The sequence below is a fragment of the Perognathus longimembris genome, chromosome 9 (assembly GCF_023159225.1).
Source record: "Perognathus longimembris pacificus isolate PPM17 chromosome 9, ASM2315922v1, whole genome shotgun sequence".
In the NCBI taxonomy this organism is placed as follows: Eukaryota; Metazoa; Chordata; class Mammalia; order Rodentia; family Heteromyidae; genus Perognathus; species Perognathus longimembris.
The window spans coordinates 71,613,170-71,632,434 of record NC_063169.1 but is presented as its reverse complement, the minus strand read 5'-3'; the positions used below and the strand labels follow the sequence as shown (position 1 = coordinate 71,632,434).

General features: G+C 62.0%; 1 protein-coding gene across 1 annotated transcript in view; it reads right to left on the bottom strand.

Moving 5' to 3' along the window:
- LOC125357612 (ribosomal protein S6 kinase alpha-2) overlaps positions 1–19,265 on the bottom strand; it is a 132,331-nt gene that overhangs the window by 34,111 nt on the left and 78,955 nt on the right. The window contains exons 2-3 of the mRNA XM_048354565.1: positions 2,431–2,547; positions 607–688 (exon numbers count right to left, since the gene is read on the bottom strand). Of these exons, the coding sequence (XP_048210522.1) occupies positions 607–688; positions 2,431–2,547 (199 nt within the window). The remainder of the gene's footprint in view (positions 1–606; positions 689–2,430; positions 2,548–19,265) is intronic.

Sequence of the window (19,265 nt, the reverse complement as noted above, 5' to 3'; positions counted from 1 at the left end):
ACGGCTAATGACCCGGAGGAGGGACAGGACACGCCCTTTGACCTCCCCGGCCCTGCTCTCCAGGACACGGTGCTAGGAGACCACATCCATGTGTTTCTGGTGCCTTCTGCGCTTCACGGGGCCCCTGGTCTGCGAGGTCCTCGCCAGGCTGGGCGAGGGCCCTGCCCGGTTCCTCCCTCCGTCCTGCACCTCTGTTTGCCCCTATGCTTCCACCGTACTCGAAGGGCGGGAGCCAAGGGGTAAGAACCAACGGTTGGACTCCATTTCCAGCAGCCATGCCTGGGACACATCTGTGCCATGGACAGCCCCGTGGAGCGGGTGTGTGGGCGACAGTGGGGACGGCCACGCAGGCCGCACACGGTCGGAGCAGCCCGCTTCCCCTCCTCGGGGCCGTGCTCCCCAAATGGCTCAACACGGCAGCACAGACGCACCAGACTGGCGTTTACGCGCTCCCCCGAGAGCTGGGGGAGCCGGGCAGGGATATCCTCAGCGCTCCGGGAAACGTCCGCACCGTGGGTTATCAGTCAGGGAGCACACGCCCCTGCGCTTCTGCAGAGGCGCGGGACGGGCCCCGCGGGAGGCCCCGGGGAGCCATGCGCCACCTACCTTTCAGGGTGGCTTTCTTGAGGACCTTCATTGCGTAGAGCTGGCCCGCGTCGGGTCCCGTGACCTTCCTCACGAGGAACACCTGACACACAGAAAACGCAGCGCCTGACACTGACCAGACCTCCATCCCTGTCCCCAGGAGGCGACAGCGGGGCCCCCAGGGAGCCTGGAGGAAGCCCGCCAGCAAGCATGGTGGGCGTGCCCGGCGCCTCTACTGCCCTCCTTCCCAGAAGTGCCCGTCAACCAGAGCCGCGGACACTCTTCCAGGCCGGTCTTGCTGCCCTGGCGAGGCTGCTTCGCACCCAGGAGATGCCTGGGCAGCGCCTCTGCAAGGCCAGGAAGAGGGGCCCTGGCCTCTGCCTTCCAGTGCTGGCTCATACAGCACTCTTCCTCTCCATTCCCTACACTTCCGGGCACCAGTGGCTCATGCCTGCAGTCCTGGCCACTCCCTACACCCTGGCTAAAGGGAGGCATCTGCCCCCCTGCCATCTTAAGTGAGCTCTGTGGCCTACCTTTCTGTGATGGCGACCCACATTGTGAGAGACCGCGGCTGGTTTCCTAAACGACAGTTGAACCACGTTCAACAGCCATTTTCCTAGGCCCCAAATGACTGAACACCAGTAATACACATGGGTATACTATAAATATAGTATAATAATATGAATATAATACAAACACGTGTTCTTCAGTCATTAGCATGTAGGAAAAAGAGAAAAGAAGAAGATATTCCACTTTATAAATAGGGCAAAGGTAAATATTGTGTGTGTTTCTTTAAGAGATGAGCAAAAACATCAGCATTCTACGCCTCCTGAATTGGATGGTGCGGGGCTTTGGCAGCGGGTGTGGGGTGACTTGGTGAAGGTGTGTGTGCATGCACACACACATACACACACACACGTGCACAGGAAGCACTATGTTAAAGAGCCAGGATGGCTCTGTGTGCTCAGAGGAAGCCTGGCTTTGCCCTGTACTGCAGCCCTGGCGCTGAGAAACGGCGTTGTCAGAGCCCTCGTTAGCCACTAACACTGGTGACGTCGAGAAAGTAGTACTGGCATGAATCATCACCGTGACTGAAGAGTGCCGACTGACATCTCATTCTGCAGATGGAAAGGACGCTGAAGGAACAGCCAATTCCCCTGACGTTCTGGTAGGAATTAGCTCTTATTTTTGTAATTGGGGGCGGGGGGGGGGGGAGTGGGCCGAGTTTGTGTCTTAATCCACCGCACGATTACGTACGTTACACTAGCATCGGTTCACAAGTAGGGAAACTGAGGCTCTGTGTCACTGATATGCAGGAGCAGGGAGGAGCCAGACCACAAACCCCAGCAGCAGAACCCCGAATTCCTGAGCAGCCACAGGGAGTTTTCCTTCCTTTCTTTTTGTTTTTTATTCTCTTCTCTTTTCCTTTCTTTGGGTTCGCAGGGACTCCCGCCCCCCGGGGTGGGGTTCCCGGTGAAGAGGGCAGACCGGCCTAGGAGAGCGTCTGCGGCTGCGGTTGAGGGGCTCAGCCCCGGAGGGGGGGGATTCTGCCGCATGGGGGCTGCCTGTGCTCCGCGGGGTGCCTGGCTTCCGGGAGCCGGAGCCGCCGAGCTCCCCGGGCCGCCCGGCCACTCCAAAGTACTGCTCTGGAGACGCTGCCCTTCCGAGGGCCGTCGGCTTCCCTCGGAGGAGCGTGGGAGGGCTGTGGGGCCCGCCCGGCCGCGCCCTGTGCAGCCCGCGGGGACAGACGCCCTGTGGGCGAGGGGCAGCCCGGCCCCGGGGCACGGTCCACGCTCAGCGCGGGCTTCCTTCGTGTTTCAGGGGGAGGGCCCGCACTGCACGCACCTTCCCGTACGACCCCTGTCCTAAAACCTTGAGCAGCTCGAACTGGGAGGGGTCCGCCTTCTCGAAGCCTTCCTTCACGTGGAGGCTGATGTCGATCTCCTTCACGAGGCCCTCCTCCTGCAAGACAGCGGCGATGCGGGTGAGCACAGGAGCGGGGCCCCCGGCACCCGGGCGCGTCACCCCTCTGCGGTGAGGGAGGGCTGGCCCGGCCGCGGACGGCGTCCCGGGCCCGCGGGCCACGGGGCCTGTCGCCAGGGCCGGCGGGAGTCTTGTTTCCTTTCCTCCAGGGCATCTTGTCATTTGGGCTCGGAGGTACCAGGGAGCTCTGGAAGTGCCCTCGAGGACGCCCCGTCTGCGTGAGCACGGCCGCAGGGCGGGGCCCGGCAGCAGGAGCAGCACGGTGCCCGAGAGCATCCCAGGCTCCGTCGGCACCGCCGCGGGGCACACAGCCGCCGTGGCACACGCGAGGCTGGCCCCGCTCCATCGCGGTGAGCGTGACACAGACAGCGCCATCCTGACTCCAGTGTCAGTGACGGCCGTCACGGGGCTCTCCTGCCAGCCCAGGAACAAGCGTCCACCTAGGAAAACGCAGCTCATCTCTAAAACCTTGACCAGAATCATAAAGACCAGAACCACTGCCAAGAGTCACGATGACCGGAGTCGCCAGCAACTCCCACCCCGGGGACCAGAGTCACTGCAAACCCCCACCCCGGGGACCAGAGTCACCGCAAACCCCCACCCCAGGGGACCAGTGTCACTGCAAACCCCCACCCCGGGGACCAGAGTCACCCCAAACCCCCACCCCGGAGACCAGAGTCACCGAGAACCCCCACCCCACGGAACAGAGTCACCGCAAACCCCCACCCCGGGGACCAGAGTCACCGCAAACCCCACCCCCGGGGACCAGAGTCACCGCAAACCCCCACCCCAGGGACCAGAGTCACCACAAACCCCCACCCCAGGGGACCAGAGTCACCGCAAACCCCCACCCCAGGGGACCAGAGTCACCGCAAACCCCCACCCCCAGGGGACCAGAGTCACCGCCAACCCCCACCCCGGGACCACAAACCCCCACCCTGGGACCAGAGTCACCGCAAACCCCCACCCCGGGGACCAGAGTCACCACAAACCCCCACCCCAGAGATGGGAGTCACCACAAACCCCACCCCAGGGACCAAGTCACCGGGAATCCCACCCCGGAGACCGAGTCACTGCAAATCCACATTCCTGGGCTTCCTGTCCCAAAGTCGACCGCTTCCCGTGCATTGGAGGAGGGGAGCTCTGCCCGCCGGATCCCAGCCCGGATCCCAGCCCGTGGGGGCAGAAAGGGGAGACTCGCGTGGGTTTTTCAAAGGGCCCTGGGTTCGATCTGTGCTCCGTGGCTCCTCTCGCAGGATGGCCCGGGCCAGGGTGAGCAATGTCAGAAAGCACTGGCTAGGGGCTGTCCGCAGACGGCCACCAGAGCGCACGTACCCCGCCGTCCGCCCGCATCCGGTCCCGGGACTCGGGCCATGCGGCTGGAAATGGGAGAGTCTGGTTCCCAATCAAGGACTGGTATTATTTTATTGGCGAGGTGATGTACAGAGGGGGCATAGTTGCATAATAAGGTAGTGAGTGCATTTCTTGTCCTGTTTGTCACACCCTCCCTCATTTTTCTTTCCCTTCCCTAGTTCAGATAAGCATATGGACGATATCCAGTGTACCAGAATCATATCCAGTGACCCCAGGGAAGGACCGACGGTACAGCCATTCCTTCTTTTCTCTAGGTCAGTCCTAGAGCAAGTACCTTCAGTGAAATCACAGTAGCAGTCATTTCTACTGTCATGTTTTAAACATTCGATACTTACGGGTATGATTACCTCACCGGAGCTAACCTGAGCCTATGAAAATCAGGAGCAAGTGGTTTTTTTCATCCTGACAGTTAAAGCATTTTAACTTCCACATCTTCAAGGGTTGTTTTGCTGGTCTGTAAAAACAGTGTTCTCTTATTTACGATGGCACGTGATTGCATCCCAAACTGTTTCATTGGTCAGCTGGGCGGGTTTGTAGGAGCTCACTTGTAAGACACGGAGTGACTTCTGTTGCTTTGTCATTACTTCTTATAAAGATTCATTTTTTAGTTGCTCTCAGGGAGTTACACGAAGGGGTTTCAATCCCTCATGAGCTTGAGAACGGAAAGGGCCAAGGCCCACGCATGCAGGGCTGGAGGCGGGTGTCCCCCACGGTCCCCCAAACCCACAGCTCGGCCCGTGACCCTGGGGAATCCCCGGGGAGTGCACCCTGGAGGTGAGGCCGCTCCTGTCACGGCGGTGGGGACCGGGACTTGAGGCCTCAGAGCTGGAGGAAATCATACAGGAAAGGCGCCCGGACCCTGTTCTGGTTGAGGTCCCGCAGAGCACCCTGGTTTCATGCTGGCCACCATCCCCACCCCCGGCCCCTGACGGGACCATGGGCCCGCAGGAGCAAGGCTGAGACAGTTACCTCTTCACTGTGGACAAAGTAGCCTGGAGACCCGGATAGGAAGGGCTGTGTTCAGCTATCGATTTCCTGCGTAATATTCTTTTTTAAAAAATTATATAGTATTATCTTCAAGTAGATGTTCAGAGAAGTTATCACTCAACCAATCAGCTCATAAGCCCGATGCCTTCCCCCCACCCCTCCCAGCCCAGCCCACTCCTGGCTTTGTGTCTATATTATACCGGACGACCGGACGTGGTCTTGGCCGTCCTCCCAAGCCCCTGCCCTGCGGCTGCAGGCCGGTGCCCAGCAATGGCTGCAAGGGGCTGCGTCGGTCCCGCGGGGCTGCGGCAGCCCCAAGGGCGTCACTGTCCCCCAGCACGCTCCCAAGAGGACGAACTGGAACCGGGAGGCCGAGGGCCGCTGGCTACCAGCACGTTGAGGGGGTTACCAACTCTGAATACAAGACAAAATGCTTAAAACAAGCCAGATTACTGTAAAAAGAACAGCCATTGCTGGTGGTCTCACCAGTAGCCAACACCCCAGGCACAGCAGGAGGAAACCTCGGGCTCAGCTGAGCCAGTCTCTCTCTCTCCCTCTCTCTCTCTCTCTCTCTCTCTCTCTCTCTCTCTCTCTCTCTCTGTCGTTCTCCCTCTTTCTGTCTCTTTCTCCCTCTCCCGTGTCAGGACTCCATGACCGCCTCTCGTTCTCACTGCTGTCGGGAGACACTGTAGCAGAGTCTAACGCGGGGGCTCTGCTTTAAATGGATTGGCAGATTTGCGTGTCAGTTCCAAGCTAAGTAAGATATTTTAAAGAGATAACCAGCCCACCATCATCTGTTGTGTGTTTTTTTTTTAATGTTTGCAAATTGCTCTTTCCAGAATGATTGCTTTGGAACATTAGTAAAAATTTCCAGAGAGTTTTGCATCTGTGTTCTTGGGTTTTACCCAGAACTTTGACCTAACTCTCTAAATTTTCAGCAAAGCTAAGTCTAGTAACATAGCTTGGAAGGGCTCTGGCCACAGGCTGCGTGGTGTGCGCACACATGTGTGCATCTAAGGGGAGCATCTAGAATGTTCTAGGTGCATTTCTTGCAGTTGTCATCATTGAATCATTGATACAGTTCCTAAGTTCACCTCCCAGCTACTTCTTCCCACGGGGTGACATCTTCTTCTCATCATGGCTTGAACTTCAAACATCATGGGTACCCAGGAAGTTACTGTGACCTCTTTTCCCACAGTTAAGATGCTGCACATTTTCACTGGCTCATGCGATTCTTTTCTTCACCCTCCAGCCTGGGACTAAGGTTCCCAGGTAGTCAGGAGGGCGGCGTGGGGTGGAGGGCGGCGTGGGGTGGAGGGCGGCGTGGGGCGGGGGGCGGGTGTGGGGTGGAGGGCGGCGTGGGGTGGAGGGCGGCGTGGGGCTCACGGGCGGCGTGGGGCTCACGGGTGGTGTGGGGTGGAGGGCGGCGTGGGGCTCACGGGCGGCGTGGGGTGGAGGGCGGCGTGGGGTGGGGGGCGGCGTGGGGCTCACGGGCGGCGTGGGGTGGGGGGCGGCGTGGGGCTCACGGCGGCGTGGGGTGGAGGGCGGCGTGGGGTGGAGGGCGGCGTGAGGCTCACGGGCGGTGTGGGGCTCACGGGCGGCGTGGGGTGGAGGGCGGTGTGGGGCTCACGGGCGGCATGGGGTGGAGGGCGGCATGGGGCTCACGGGTGGCGTGGGGCTCACGGGCGGCGTGGGGCGGAGGGCGGCGTGGGGCTCACGGGCGGCGTGGGGCGGAGGGCGGCGTGGGGCTCACGGGTGGTGTGGGGCTCACGGGCGGTGTGGGGTGGGGGGCGGCGTGGGGCTCAAGGGCGGCGTGGGGCTCACCGGCTCCGTGCACTGCGCGTGGAGAAGGCCGCTGCGGGCAGGCCATTCCCCGGGAACACGCCCCCGCACGGATTCCACCGCGCATCAGGTCCGGGAGGTAAGGCCGGGGGGTGGGGGTGGGAGGAGGGTGAGGATGGGGGAGGGGGACGGTGAGCACTGTCCCTGGGTTCTTTTTGCTCAAGGCTGGCACTCTACCACTGGAGCCCTATTTCTGCACAAAGAATGAAATACTCATAAAATGATTTTTTTCTTTTGTAGGTCTTAAAGATCAGAAAAAAGTACTAAGTAAGAAGTCATTACTTGGAGGAAAGTTCTGGAAATCATGCAAAAATCCAAGGACAAGGAATTTCAGGAAGTCTGATCTAGGAAGAACCACGCGGAATCTGGGCAGCAGGGTGGGGAGACCCCAGCCCCTGTCCCAGGGTCTTCACCAGGCTCCAGACCCCCCAACGCAGACCACCACACCCACGAGGGGCTCCAGACCCCCCAACGCAGACCACCACACCCACGAGGGGCTCCAGACCCCCCAACGCAGACCACCACACCCACGAGGGGCTCCAGACCCCCCAACGCAGACCACCACACCCACGAGGGGCTCCAGACCCCCCAACGCAGACCACCACACCCACGAGGGGCTCCAGACCCCCCAACGCAGACCACCACACCCACGAGGGGCTCCAGACCCCCCAACGTAGACCACCACACCCACGAGGGAACAGGCATTCCATCTGCCACAAGCCCCTACCACACAGCCATTCCTCCGCACTACCCCAGCTCCATGGCCACAGATAACTGTGAGCATCCACACTTGAGGCTGCTGACTTCACCTGCAAAACATGAAGGAGCTGAGCCTGCCCGCACTCCAGGACTTCCAGCGTCCTACAACTACCCACCACGACTGACCTATGACCCCTGGAAAAGGAACCGAGCACAGATATGGTAATAAGGACCACAGAGGTAGCTCAAAGGCAGCGCATATTCAGCATCCTAACAGCATAAACCAAAATGAATTCATTAGAGCTCACTATAAAGGATTGATGCAAACACCCTGCACAAATCAAATCCATTCTTATGAATCAAAATTAGCACGACAGTGAGCTCGACAGGAAGCCAGGCGCGTAACAATGAGTATTCACTATGTCCTCTCGAGTGGTTCATGTGAAAGTAGTGTTAAAATGACAACGAGCAGGTATACAGGAAAGCAAGCAACGTAGTGTGCACCGCATGGCGTGGGCGAGAGAGGGGCGGGGGGCCCGGGGACCCAGGAGAGGGGCGGGGGGCCCGGGGACCCAGGAGAGGGGCGGCCAGCGGCGGGGGTCGGCGGGCCTGCCTTCCGGTGCAGCTAGGACGCAGGTCGGTCTCCAGGCGGCTTCAGCAGCCAAACGCCCTCTGAGCGTGTGGAAGACTTGGGAAAACGTGCACGAAGGTGCCGCTCCTCCCAACTAGGAGAGACGCGCAGCCCACGCGGGCGTGTGAGCGTGAGAAAGCCACCGGCCCGACACACTCACCCCGAGGAGCTCACCAACAGAGTGACAGGGCCAGTGACGGGGCAGACGGTATCTGGAACCCAAACTAGAGAGAGGGGGCGGGAGGGGGGGGGGGAGAGAGAGAGATGGAGAGATGGAGAGAGAGAACGAGAGAGAGAGACGGGGAGAGAGAACGAGAGAGAGAGACGGGGAGAGAGACAGACGGAGAGACAGAGCGCGAGGAGCGCGCATGGTTGGACAGTCCACACGTGAGGAACTTAAATGTCCAGGAGAGTATCTTAAGTCGTGTTTCAAGTACTGAACAGATTGGGCAGGCGAGGAGTGCTGTTCCCCTCTCTCTCTCTCCAAGCAAGATGTCGGGAATGAGGACACGCAGGGCGCGGGATCCAGGGCAGGGGCCCCGGACTTGCCAAGGCGAGCACGGTGACGGGGTGAGGACAGCGTGGCTCCCCCACCACACACACACACACATGCACACGCACACCACACACACTACACACACATACATGCACACACACTACACACACCATACACACACCACACACACCCGCACACATGCACACATACCACATACACCACACACACACCACACACCACACACACCACACACACCATACATGCACACACTACACACACCATACACACACCACACACACCATACATGCACACACTACACACACCATACACACACCACACACACCACACACACACCATACATGCACACACACTACACACACCATACACACACCACACACACATACATGCACACACACAACATACACACACCACACACACACCGCACACATGCACACATACCACATACACCACACACACCACACACCATACACACACCACACACACCATACACACACCATACACACCACACACACCACACACACCACACACCATACATACACATCATACACACACCATACACACCACACACCACACACACACCATACACAGCACACACACCACACACACCATACACATACACCATACACACACCATACACACACTACACACACTACACACACCACACACACCACACACCATACACACACCACACACACCATACACACACACCACACACACTCCACACACACACACTGAGGGGGTTGAGGACAGCGCGTGGCACACATACACCCCCCCCACCCGATGGTTTGCGTGTCGTTTGTGTGTGGTGCCCATCGCAGAGCTCAGGCTCCCGGCTTGGTGCTCTCGCTACGCCTCTTCTATCTGTCACGGGCTAGCTCGAGGCTGGTGCCTTACCACGTGAGCCACAGCTCCATGTATGACTTTTGGGATGTTCACTGGAGACAAGCATCTCAAAATAAAGCTGAAGGGAGCGTGGGGGCCCTCGGCGGCACTGTGGCCCCCGCCGTGGGCAGGAGAGGGCCTTGCCCTCGGGTTCCCCAGCGCCGCAGCGTGAACTTGCCTGGAGGTGGCCATGCACTCGGGGAACCCCAGCTGTCAGGTCGGGCCAGCTCCGCGGCCCCGGGCCTGGGCTCCGTCAGCCTGGGGCTCTCAACAGCGAGCACCTGCTTACGCTGTTCACTACCAGCCCCTGGCGAACGGTTCCGTGCTCCCCCGCAGCCTCTCTCGAGTGGGATTATCACAACATTAACAGTTCCTAAACACAGGGCCCGGGGGTGGACGTCGCTGGTTTCTAGGATGCCGGCCGGCCGCCCGCCGCGCGGTCCCTCCGCCCTCCACGTGGCCTGGAACGGGGCCCTGGAGGAGGGGCGCCGCCCCCCCACCCCCGCGGCCCGAGGCCCCCCGGCTGCGATCGTGGAAAAACCACCCTCGCGGCGTGGGCTGGCTACAAGAAGCTTCTATTTCTAGAAATGTTTAAATAAAAACATGGCCACGCACAAAGCTGTCCCGGAGGCGGTGGCGGGCCCACGCCAGCCCCACGGAGCCCCGGTGCGGGCGAAGCCGGGCTGGAGTCACGCGCCTGCTCCCCCCGCGGGGAGACCCAGCTCGCCCCAGCTCTGTGGAAGGCAGGGCGGCTAGGCCTGGGGACTTGACAGCCCCGCCCGGTCCTCCTTCTGAGACGGAAGGATCCAGCACCGCCTCGCCCTGGGGAAGGGCCGGCCGGGTCCACGGCCACCGGAGTGAGGAAGCGCGGGGACGCGGGGTCGCAACGAGAAGCCACCCGAGCCGTGGCCTTTACCCACGTGGGTGGGTGTGGTCTTCCTGGGCCCCGGGGTGCGGTCCCTCCCCGCGGGGGCCCAGCCCCCGGCCTCCTGAGCTTCGGAGCCCCGCCCACCTCAGGCTGGCCCTGCACTCACGCCAGGCCCGGGCCAGGGGTCGTTGGGACGCCCGCGTCCTCGGGAAGCCTGGGTTTCCCCGGTCTCTGCACGCCACTGGAGGTGCGTGAACGCAACAGAGTGCCTGGCTTTCCCCCACCCCATCCGCCACGGGTGAGAACGGCAGGGACTGGAGGCGGGTGTGGTGGGGGGGTGGGAGGTGGGGTGGGAGGGTCCGTAAGAGCAGACGCGGGGTATTTAAACGGTCCAAGGCACCAAACCAACACCAGTGCTTATTTTTGTTTTTTTAAAATGATCTTTAAGTAGTTGTATAAAGGAGTAGCCATTTAACAACACAGTGTATGAATACAATATATGTTGATCAATGTCCCATACCAATTACCTGTTATGGAAAGAGACAGAAACTGCCTAGGAGTGTTTACTGGAAAATGCACGGGAAGAATTGCTCCTGCTGTTAATGCTGGTGGAGTTATTCGTGACCAAAGCATCCACTCAGGCCCACATGGAGGAATACAAGCACCATCCTGGTCCCCTCTTCTCTCCATCCCAGCACAGGAGATGGTCTGCCTGGCTCACTGCTTCCCGGGTGCAAGGATCAAACCAGGTACCTCCTAAGGATGGAGAGACGGTCCCTGGGCCTTGCCCTCTATAGATGGAGAGACGGTCCCTGGGCCTTGCCCTCCACAGGTGGGGAGACGGTCCCTCGGCCTTGCTCTCTATAGATGAGAGACGGTCTCTGGGCCTTGCTCTCTATAGATGGAGAGACGGTCCCTGGGCCTTGCTCTCTATATATAGATGGAGAGACGGTCCCTGGGCCTTGCTCTCTATAGATGGAGAGACGGTCCCTGGGCCTTGCCCTCTATAGATGGAGAGACGGTCCCTGGGCCTTGCCCTCCACAGGTGGGGAGACGGTCCCTTGGCCTTGCTCTCTATAGATGGAGAGACGGTCCCTGGGCCTTGCTCTCTATAGATGGAGAGACGGTCCCTGGGCCTGCCCTCTATAGATGGAGAGACGGTCCCTGGCCTTGCTCTCTATATATAGATGGAGAGACGGTCCCTGGGCCTTGCTCTCTATAGATGGAGAGATGGTCCCTGGGCCTTGCTCTCTATAGATGGAGAGACGGTCCCTGGGCCTTGCTCTCTATAGATGGAGAGACAGTCCCTGGGCCTTGCTCTCTATAGATGGAGAGACGGTCCCTGGGCCTTGCTCTCTATAGATGGAGAGATGGTCCCTGGGCCTTTCCCTCCACAGGTGGGGAGACGGTCCCTTGGCCTTGCTCTCTATAGAGGAGAGACGGTCTCTGGGCCTTGCTCTCTATAGATGGAGAGACGGTCCCTGGGCCTTGCTCTCTATAGATGGAGAGACGGTCCCTGGGCCTTGCCCTCTATAGATGGAGAGACGGTCCCTGGGCCTTGCCCTCCACAGGTGGGGAGACGGTCCCTCGGCCTTGCCCTCCACAGGTGGGGAGATGGACCCTCGGCCTTGCTCTCCATGGCAGGACTCAGCATTTTGCATAATGAAGTCGTGGCAACATGTTCAGGCTAAGAGAGGCTGATTCAGGTCTTCGGGGTACAGGAGTTTCATGGTGAACATCCTCCTCCTATCTCTTACGGAGGCTTAATTCCAGGGCCTTGTGCTCTTGCTAATAAGCTTGCTTGCTCAAGGCTGGTGCTTTGGTGCTTGGGCCACAGGTCTGCCTCTAGCTTTCTGGTGGTTAATTTGTGATGCGTTTCATGGACTTCACTGCCCAGGATGGCTTGAAATCATGGCTTCAAATCCTCAGATCTCAGCTTCTTGAATAGCTGAGATTATCGGCATGAAGTCTCTGGCACATGACAAGTTTTGCAGACTTTCAAGCAATTTATGACAATAAATACATATGTTTTATCTTATTTTGGAGAATTAGGTGTTTACTGTATTGAAAAATGTGAGCTGGGCACAGTGGCTCCCGCCTGTAATCCCAGCTCCGCAGGAGGCTGACAGCTGAGGGTCCCAGGGTGAAGCCGGCCGGGGCGGGAAAGTCCAGGAGACTCTTATCGCTAATAAACCACTCAGAAAAAGCCAGAAGTGGTGCTGTGGCTCAAGTGGTGAGAGCTAACCTTGAGCAAAAGAAGCTCAAGGACAGCGCCCAGGGTTCAAACCCCAGGACCGACTGGCAAAAGAAGAAGGGGGGGGGAAGGAAAAGAATGCGTCCAAATCTAGACAGTTATACAATTTCCGTGAGTTAGGATGTTGCCTGTGATTTCCACTGTAACTGCAGAGGATGGAGGGGTGAAAAGGACGTCTGCTAGCGGGTGTGTTAGCAGCTCTTCATCGCCGTGGCCACGGCGTGTTCTGTCTCATGTTTCGGGGGCTTCAGTCCACGTCACCTGCCCGCTGCTTTGGGCCCGTGGTAGCTGGGTTGACACAGCAGGAGCCCCACGGTGGAGAAGGCCTGTCGGCTTCCTGGGAGCGAGAGGAAGGGCGTGGTCCCCAGGCCTGAGAAAGGATGCATCTAGGGTCCCGAGGTCCCTCTCGGGGTCACGCCCCCATAACCTCACTCCCCCAGCTGGCCCCACCCTTCAGCAGCTCCACCACCTCTCCCGGCACCCCTGGTGTGGCCCCAACTCAGCACATCCTGGGGGGGCGGGGGGGATCCCAGCTTCAAGCTGAAAGAGTCACACACAGTGTTGCTATCCTGAGTCCAGCTTTCAAGAGTAGGAAACTGAAGAACAAGTAGTAAAAGCTGCGGCACACACCCATGTAACTACAAATCAGCTTTACACGTAAATATTTTTGGTAACAGAATGAAGATAATTATTTAAAGATTTAAGAAGAATAACTCACTGAGCCTCCTCCACCATTTTTCCTACCTTAAAATCTATCCCTGATCTAACTTGGTTGTTCTTACTCATCATTAATTCACTTGGGCAAAATAGAACTCAAGCATAAACACAAACGGAACTTGGAAAAACACAATAACCGTTTCAACGTCAATTCTCACTCAGAAGTAGCGCTGTGGCCAGGTTCGGTCTACATGTGCATGTTTTGTAGAGTACCAGCTCACACCGGTTGTGCGCCGGGAGGGGAGCACTCCTCCTGTGCTGGTCAGCTCCTGGTCGGGGACGCGCCCTCGGGCCTCGCCCCCCGGCCCCCCCCGGGGCCGTGGGCTCTGGGTCCCCACGGCTGTGTCAGGAGAAGCAATGACAGACTGCAGGCATTGGCACTTCCACCCTGAGCCTGCCCCCAAATCTGGCTTTTTGCTGGTTCATTGGAGATAGGAGTCTCATGGATTTGTCTCTACCCATGCTTCTTTCAAACCATGTTCCTGAGATCTCAGCGTCCTGAGGAGCTGGGATTATCGGAGTCAGCCACCAGTGCCTGTCATCGCCACGGATGACCTGGGACACTATTTCACTCTACTTTATTTCCATGAATCCTGGTGGCTAAGAATCTCCCCAAATTCTTGTTCTCTTCTAGAGCTGGGGGAGGAATCGCCGTGAAAGGCGCTTAGTCACCTGGAGTCAACCAGGCCCACCACGATTCCTGTCCCACAGAACAAGAAGAGAAGACCTGGTCCCGAGACCACAGCCCCACAGGGGCAACTGCGTGAGGCGGGTATCCGTGGCTGCCCCCTCACACACAGACGGGGCTTCTGGGGTCCTAAGAGACGAGGGGGGGAACCGTGCCACACAGCGGGGGTGCTGTGCCAGCAGGACGGCCCCCGTCCGGCCCCCTGGCCAGCCAAGACCACTCGTGCACAGAGCCCTGCGGCACCCCCCACCCCGTGCCGGGCCTGGAGGGGGACCCTGGTGCTCCCAGGCCTGGCTTCCAGGCAAGGAGGGGGGCAGGCCTTCAGAAAGCAGGAGGAGGAGGAGCTGGGGCCCGGGTGAGTCACTCCAGGCCGGTCACGTGGGACGGTCACCACCAGCTCCAGTGCAAGTGTTTGAAAAGACGGCCCCCGGCTTCTGGAAACAGACGGTCAGCACGAAGCCCAAACGCCGGCTCTGGGGCCAGGCCCGTCGGAGCCCAGGCAAAGGCCGGGGTCAGTTCACGCGGAGCAGTCAGGGGGAAGAAAACGTCAGCTCCGTCCAGACCCGGAGGAGCTGGCTCCTCCCTGGGCCTCTCCGGCCACCCCGCCCGCGCCTTCCGCACAAAGATGAAGAAGGGGGGGGGCGGGGGGCACAGAGCCAGGCACGCCGTTCCGGATCCCATGTCCACACCAGAATGAGAACCGAGCCAGCGGATCCCGCGGCCGGCATCATCAAAGCTGCTTTCCTGGTGGGGCGCGGGGCCGCCCCTCTGCGCCGCCCCCTGTGCCACCCCCTGCCCCGCCCCCTGCCCCGCCCCCCTGCGCCGCCCCCTGCCCCGCCCCCGCCCCGCCCCCCCGCCGCCCCCCCTGCGCCGCCCCCTGACCCGCCCCCCGCACCGCCCCCCCTGCGCCGCCCCCTGACCCGCCCCCCGCCCCGCCCCCCTGCGCCGCCCCCTGCGCCGCCCCCCCTGCGCCGCCCCCCTGCGCGCCCCCCCTGCCCCGCCCCCCTGCGCCGCCTCTGCACCGCCCCCCGCCCCGCCCCCTGCCCCGCCCCTGCGCCGCCCCCCTGCCCCGCCCCCGCCCCGCCCCCCGCGCCGCCCCCCGCGCCGCCCCCCGCCCCTGCCCCGCCCCCCTGCGCCGCCCCCCTGCGCCGCCCCCGCCCCGCCCCCCGCGCCGCCCCCGCCCCCCGCCCCCTGCACCGCCCCCTGCACCGCCCCCGCCCCGCCCCCGCGCCGCCCCCCGCCCCCGCCCCCTGCACCGCCCCCTGCACCGCCCCTGACCCGCCCCCCGCTCCGCCCCCCGCGCCGCCCCCCCGCACCGCCCCCCGCACCGCCCCCCCGCACCGCCCCCTGCCCCGCCCCCTGCGCCGCCCCCTGCGCCGCCCCCTGTCCCGCCCCCCTGCGCCGCCCCCTGTCCCGCCCCCCGCGCCGCCCCCCTGCGCCGCCCCTCTGCCTGAAGCCAGGCCACCCTGGCTGCGTTCGTGGAGACACCACATGGCAATGTCGTTCCGGCCTTCCGTCTTTGTCTCATCCCTACCTTCTTAAGTCATGGGGGGAGCCCCTACACGCCCCTGGCTTTATTCCAATCCCCCCATTCCCACACCAAGTCTTAGTGGAAATGGCGCGTGTCACCTGTGACTCCGATGTGTCCTCCATACACCCGCTACCGTCTACCACTCTCACCAACACTTTCCCAGAATGCTTAGAGCCACACAGATCACACTTGCTAGAAAGTCTCAACAGTCTCCCACTCAGTACTTAATACACAGCACGCCTTCACACGTGAACAGACCGACAGACAGTGTTTTAGTTAGGGAGACAAGATCATGCACACAAAGGAGGCCTGAGGGAGGAGGCCGAGGGGGGAGGAGGCCAAGGGGGAGGCTGAGGGGGGGAGGCCCGAGGGAGGAGGAGGCCGAGGGGAGAGGCTGAGGGGGGAGGAGGCCGAGGGGGGAGGCTGAGGGGGGGAAGCCGAGGGGGGGAGGCCGAGGGGAGGAGGCTGAGGGGGGAGGAGGCCGAGGGGAGAGGCTGAGGGGGGAGGAGGCCGAGGGGAGAGGCTGAGGGGGGAGGAGGCCGAGGGGAGAGGCTGAGGGGGGAGGAGGCCGAGGGGGGAGGCCGAGGGAGGAGGAGGCCGAGGGGGGAGGCCGAGGGGGGAAGAGGCCGAGGGGGGGAGGCTGAGGGGGGAGGCCGAGGGGGGAAGAGGCCGAGGGGAGGAGGCCGAGGGGAAGAGGCCGAGAGGGGAGGCCGAGGGGGGAGGAGGCCGAGGGGGGAGGAGGCGAGGGGGGAGGCCGAGGGGGGAGGAGGCCGAGGGGGGAGGAGGCCGAGGGGGGAGGTGGCCGAGGGGGGGAGGCCGGGGGGGGAGGCAGAAGGGGGGGGGAGGCCGAGGGAGGAGCCTGGCTGGCTAGTGCGGGGAGAGTCTCCTGTGAGGACAAGCAGGTCCTCCGGAGGTGGGGGGCTCAGCAGGAGCGAGTCCCGCGGGAGCCGCCGGTGTGGCTGGGCTCCTGCACACGAGGCTCATGGGAGACGCGCAGATCCGAGCTGCAACACCAAGGGAGCATGGGGGCCTCAGAGGTGAGGACCCCCCGGCCCCCCTCCCCCGGCTCTTCCTGCCCCCCGTCCTCCCTGCCCCCCCGTCCTCCCCCTCACCCCTGCCCCTTTGCACCTCAGTGCTCCCGGCCACATTCATCTCCACAGTGGTCGTCAGGTGACGGAAAACACGCGGACTCAGGCATGACGGTGCCTGCCGCCCTGGGACCCCAACACCCGAACAACCCACAGCGTGAGCAGACAGAGGGCGGCTGCCGCCCTGGGACCCCAACACCCGAACAACCACAGCGTGAGCACAGAGGGGACGCCTGGCGCCCTGGGACTCAGTGGCACGTCCCGCGGCGCACATCCCGCGGTGCACATTCCGGGGTGCACGTCCCGCGGTGCACGTCCCGCGGTGCACATTCCGGGGTGCACGTCCCGCGGTGCACGTCCCGCGGTGCACATTCCGGGGTGCACGTCCCGGGGTGCACGTCCCGGGGTGCACGTCCCCCGGGGTGCACGTCCCGCGGTGCACGTCCCGGGGTGCACGTCCCGCGGTGCACGTCCCGGGGTGCACGTCCCGCGGTGCACGTCCCGGGGTGCACGTCCCGGGGTGCATGTCCCGCGGTGCACATTCCGGGGTGCACGTCCCGGGGTGCACATTCCGTGATGCACACGCCACTATGCCACACGCATGAACATGGGACGGCGGAACTCATTAGCAGTGTTAAAAATTAAAAGGCATTGGTTTAAAGAAAGGGTAAAGGCGGAGGCACACACGGTTAAGTGCATGATGTGGAAATAACACAATATGCTGACACATGCTAATCAAAAAGGAAATTAAAATAAAACCTCCCAGGGCAATGCTGCCAGGGCAAGCATGCAGAAAGCAGGAGTTGTGAAGCCACTGTCCACCGCAGAGGGAAGAGAGGGAGGGCGGACGGCGCGGGGACAGAGGGCGGACCTGTGACCTGTGACCTTGGGAAGAGAGGACAGCATGGGGACAGAGGGCAGACCTGTGACCTGTGACCTCGGGAAGAGAGGACGGTGCGGGGACAGGGGGCGGACCTGTGACCTGTGACCCCGAGGAAGCTGGGCTCCATCCTGCGTGCAGGACCAGTGCACCCCAGAGCCAAGGTCACCAGCGCTGCCCCTCGCAGCCTGAAGCTCTTGGTCTTAAAGCAACGATGTCTGTGACAGGAACAGGAGACGCCTGCCAGGAAGACAGCCAAGACGGCCATTATTCAATTACCAGCATCGCGCACGCACATCAACGGGGCATTTGTGTCTGACTTGCGAATTCGCTTTCACAATAAATGCCAAAAGCTAATGGGGCACAACATGCACTGAGCTTAAGAACCAAAAGCCTCAGCCGGGCCCCCCAGAGAGCAAGGGGCAGGGGCTCCCCAGAGAGCAAGGGGCAGGGGCTCCCTAGAGAGCAAGGAGCAGGGGCCCCCCAGAGAGCAAGGGGCAGGGGCTCTGAGCAGAGAGCAAGGGGCAGGGGCCCCCTAGAGAGCAAGGGGCAGGGGCTCCCCAGAGAGCAAGGAGCAGGGGCTCCCCAGAGAGCAAGGGGCAGGGGCTCCCCAGAGAGCAAGGGGCAGGGGCTCTGAGCAGAGAGCAAGGGGCAGGGGTTCCCTAGAGAGCAAGGGGCAGGGGCTCCCCAAAGAGCAAGGGGCAGGGGCTCTGAGCAGAGAGCAGACCCTCTGCGCTCCCTCCTGCTCCCCCCTTCTAGGAGGCTCGTGGGGGGGGCGGCCGCCCACGGTGGGAAGGTCTGCCCGTACTCGGTTAGAGTCGCAGGCCAGCAAGTCAGGGCTGCCTCGGCCACGCTGGAACCACGCTGTGCTGCCGAGCTGTGCTTCTCTCGACAATGCAGACACTGCCCCCCTTTACCAATGACCCCATGTGGAGACAGGGTCGCTGCAGACATAAGTACAGAACAGCCATCATAGGGGAGAGGGGGCCTCCTCACCCCCCTCGGCCTCTCCATCAGGAGGAGCCAGAGCCTGGCTTCCCTGGACGGGAGGGCCCGGGCGGCCGGGCGGGATGTCGGGGCCGGCCTCCAGAGCCCAAGGCCCGCGCCCTGAGGTCAGCCTGCTCGTTTGTGCGAGTTTGCAGGGCGAGGCCAGGAAGCAACTCCCCCAGGAAGCAAGTGCAGCGATGTTCCCACAGCCCGCTCGCCCCGCAAAAGGGTGTCCGGGAGAAGGGCACTGGGGCAACCCCACGAAAAGCTTCTGCCTGCGCTGTGGGGACCAGGACGCCGAGAGTGGACGGAGCACGCAGACCACACCGCACTGCGGAGACCACGGAGGGGGCGGAGCACGCAGACCACACCCGCACCGCGGGGACCACGGAGGGGGCGGAGCACGCAGACCACACCGCACTGCGGAGACCACGGAGGGGCGGAGCACGCAGACCACACCCCGGGGACCACGGAGGGGGCGGAGCACGCAGACCACACCGCACCGCGGGGACCACGGAGGGGGCGGAGCACGCAGACCACACCCCGGGGACCACGGAGGGGGCGGAGCACGCAGACCACACCCCCGGGGACCACGGAGGGGGCGGAGCACGCAGACCACACCCGCACCGCGGGGACCACGGAGGGGGCGGAGCACGCAGACCACACCGCACCGCGGGGACCACGGAGGGGGCGGAGCACGCAGACCACACCGCACTGCGGAGACCACGGAGGGGGCGGAGCACGCAGACCAC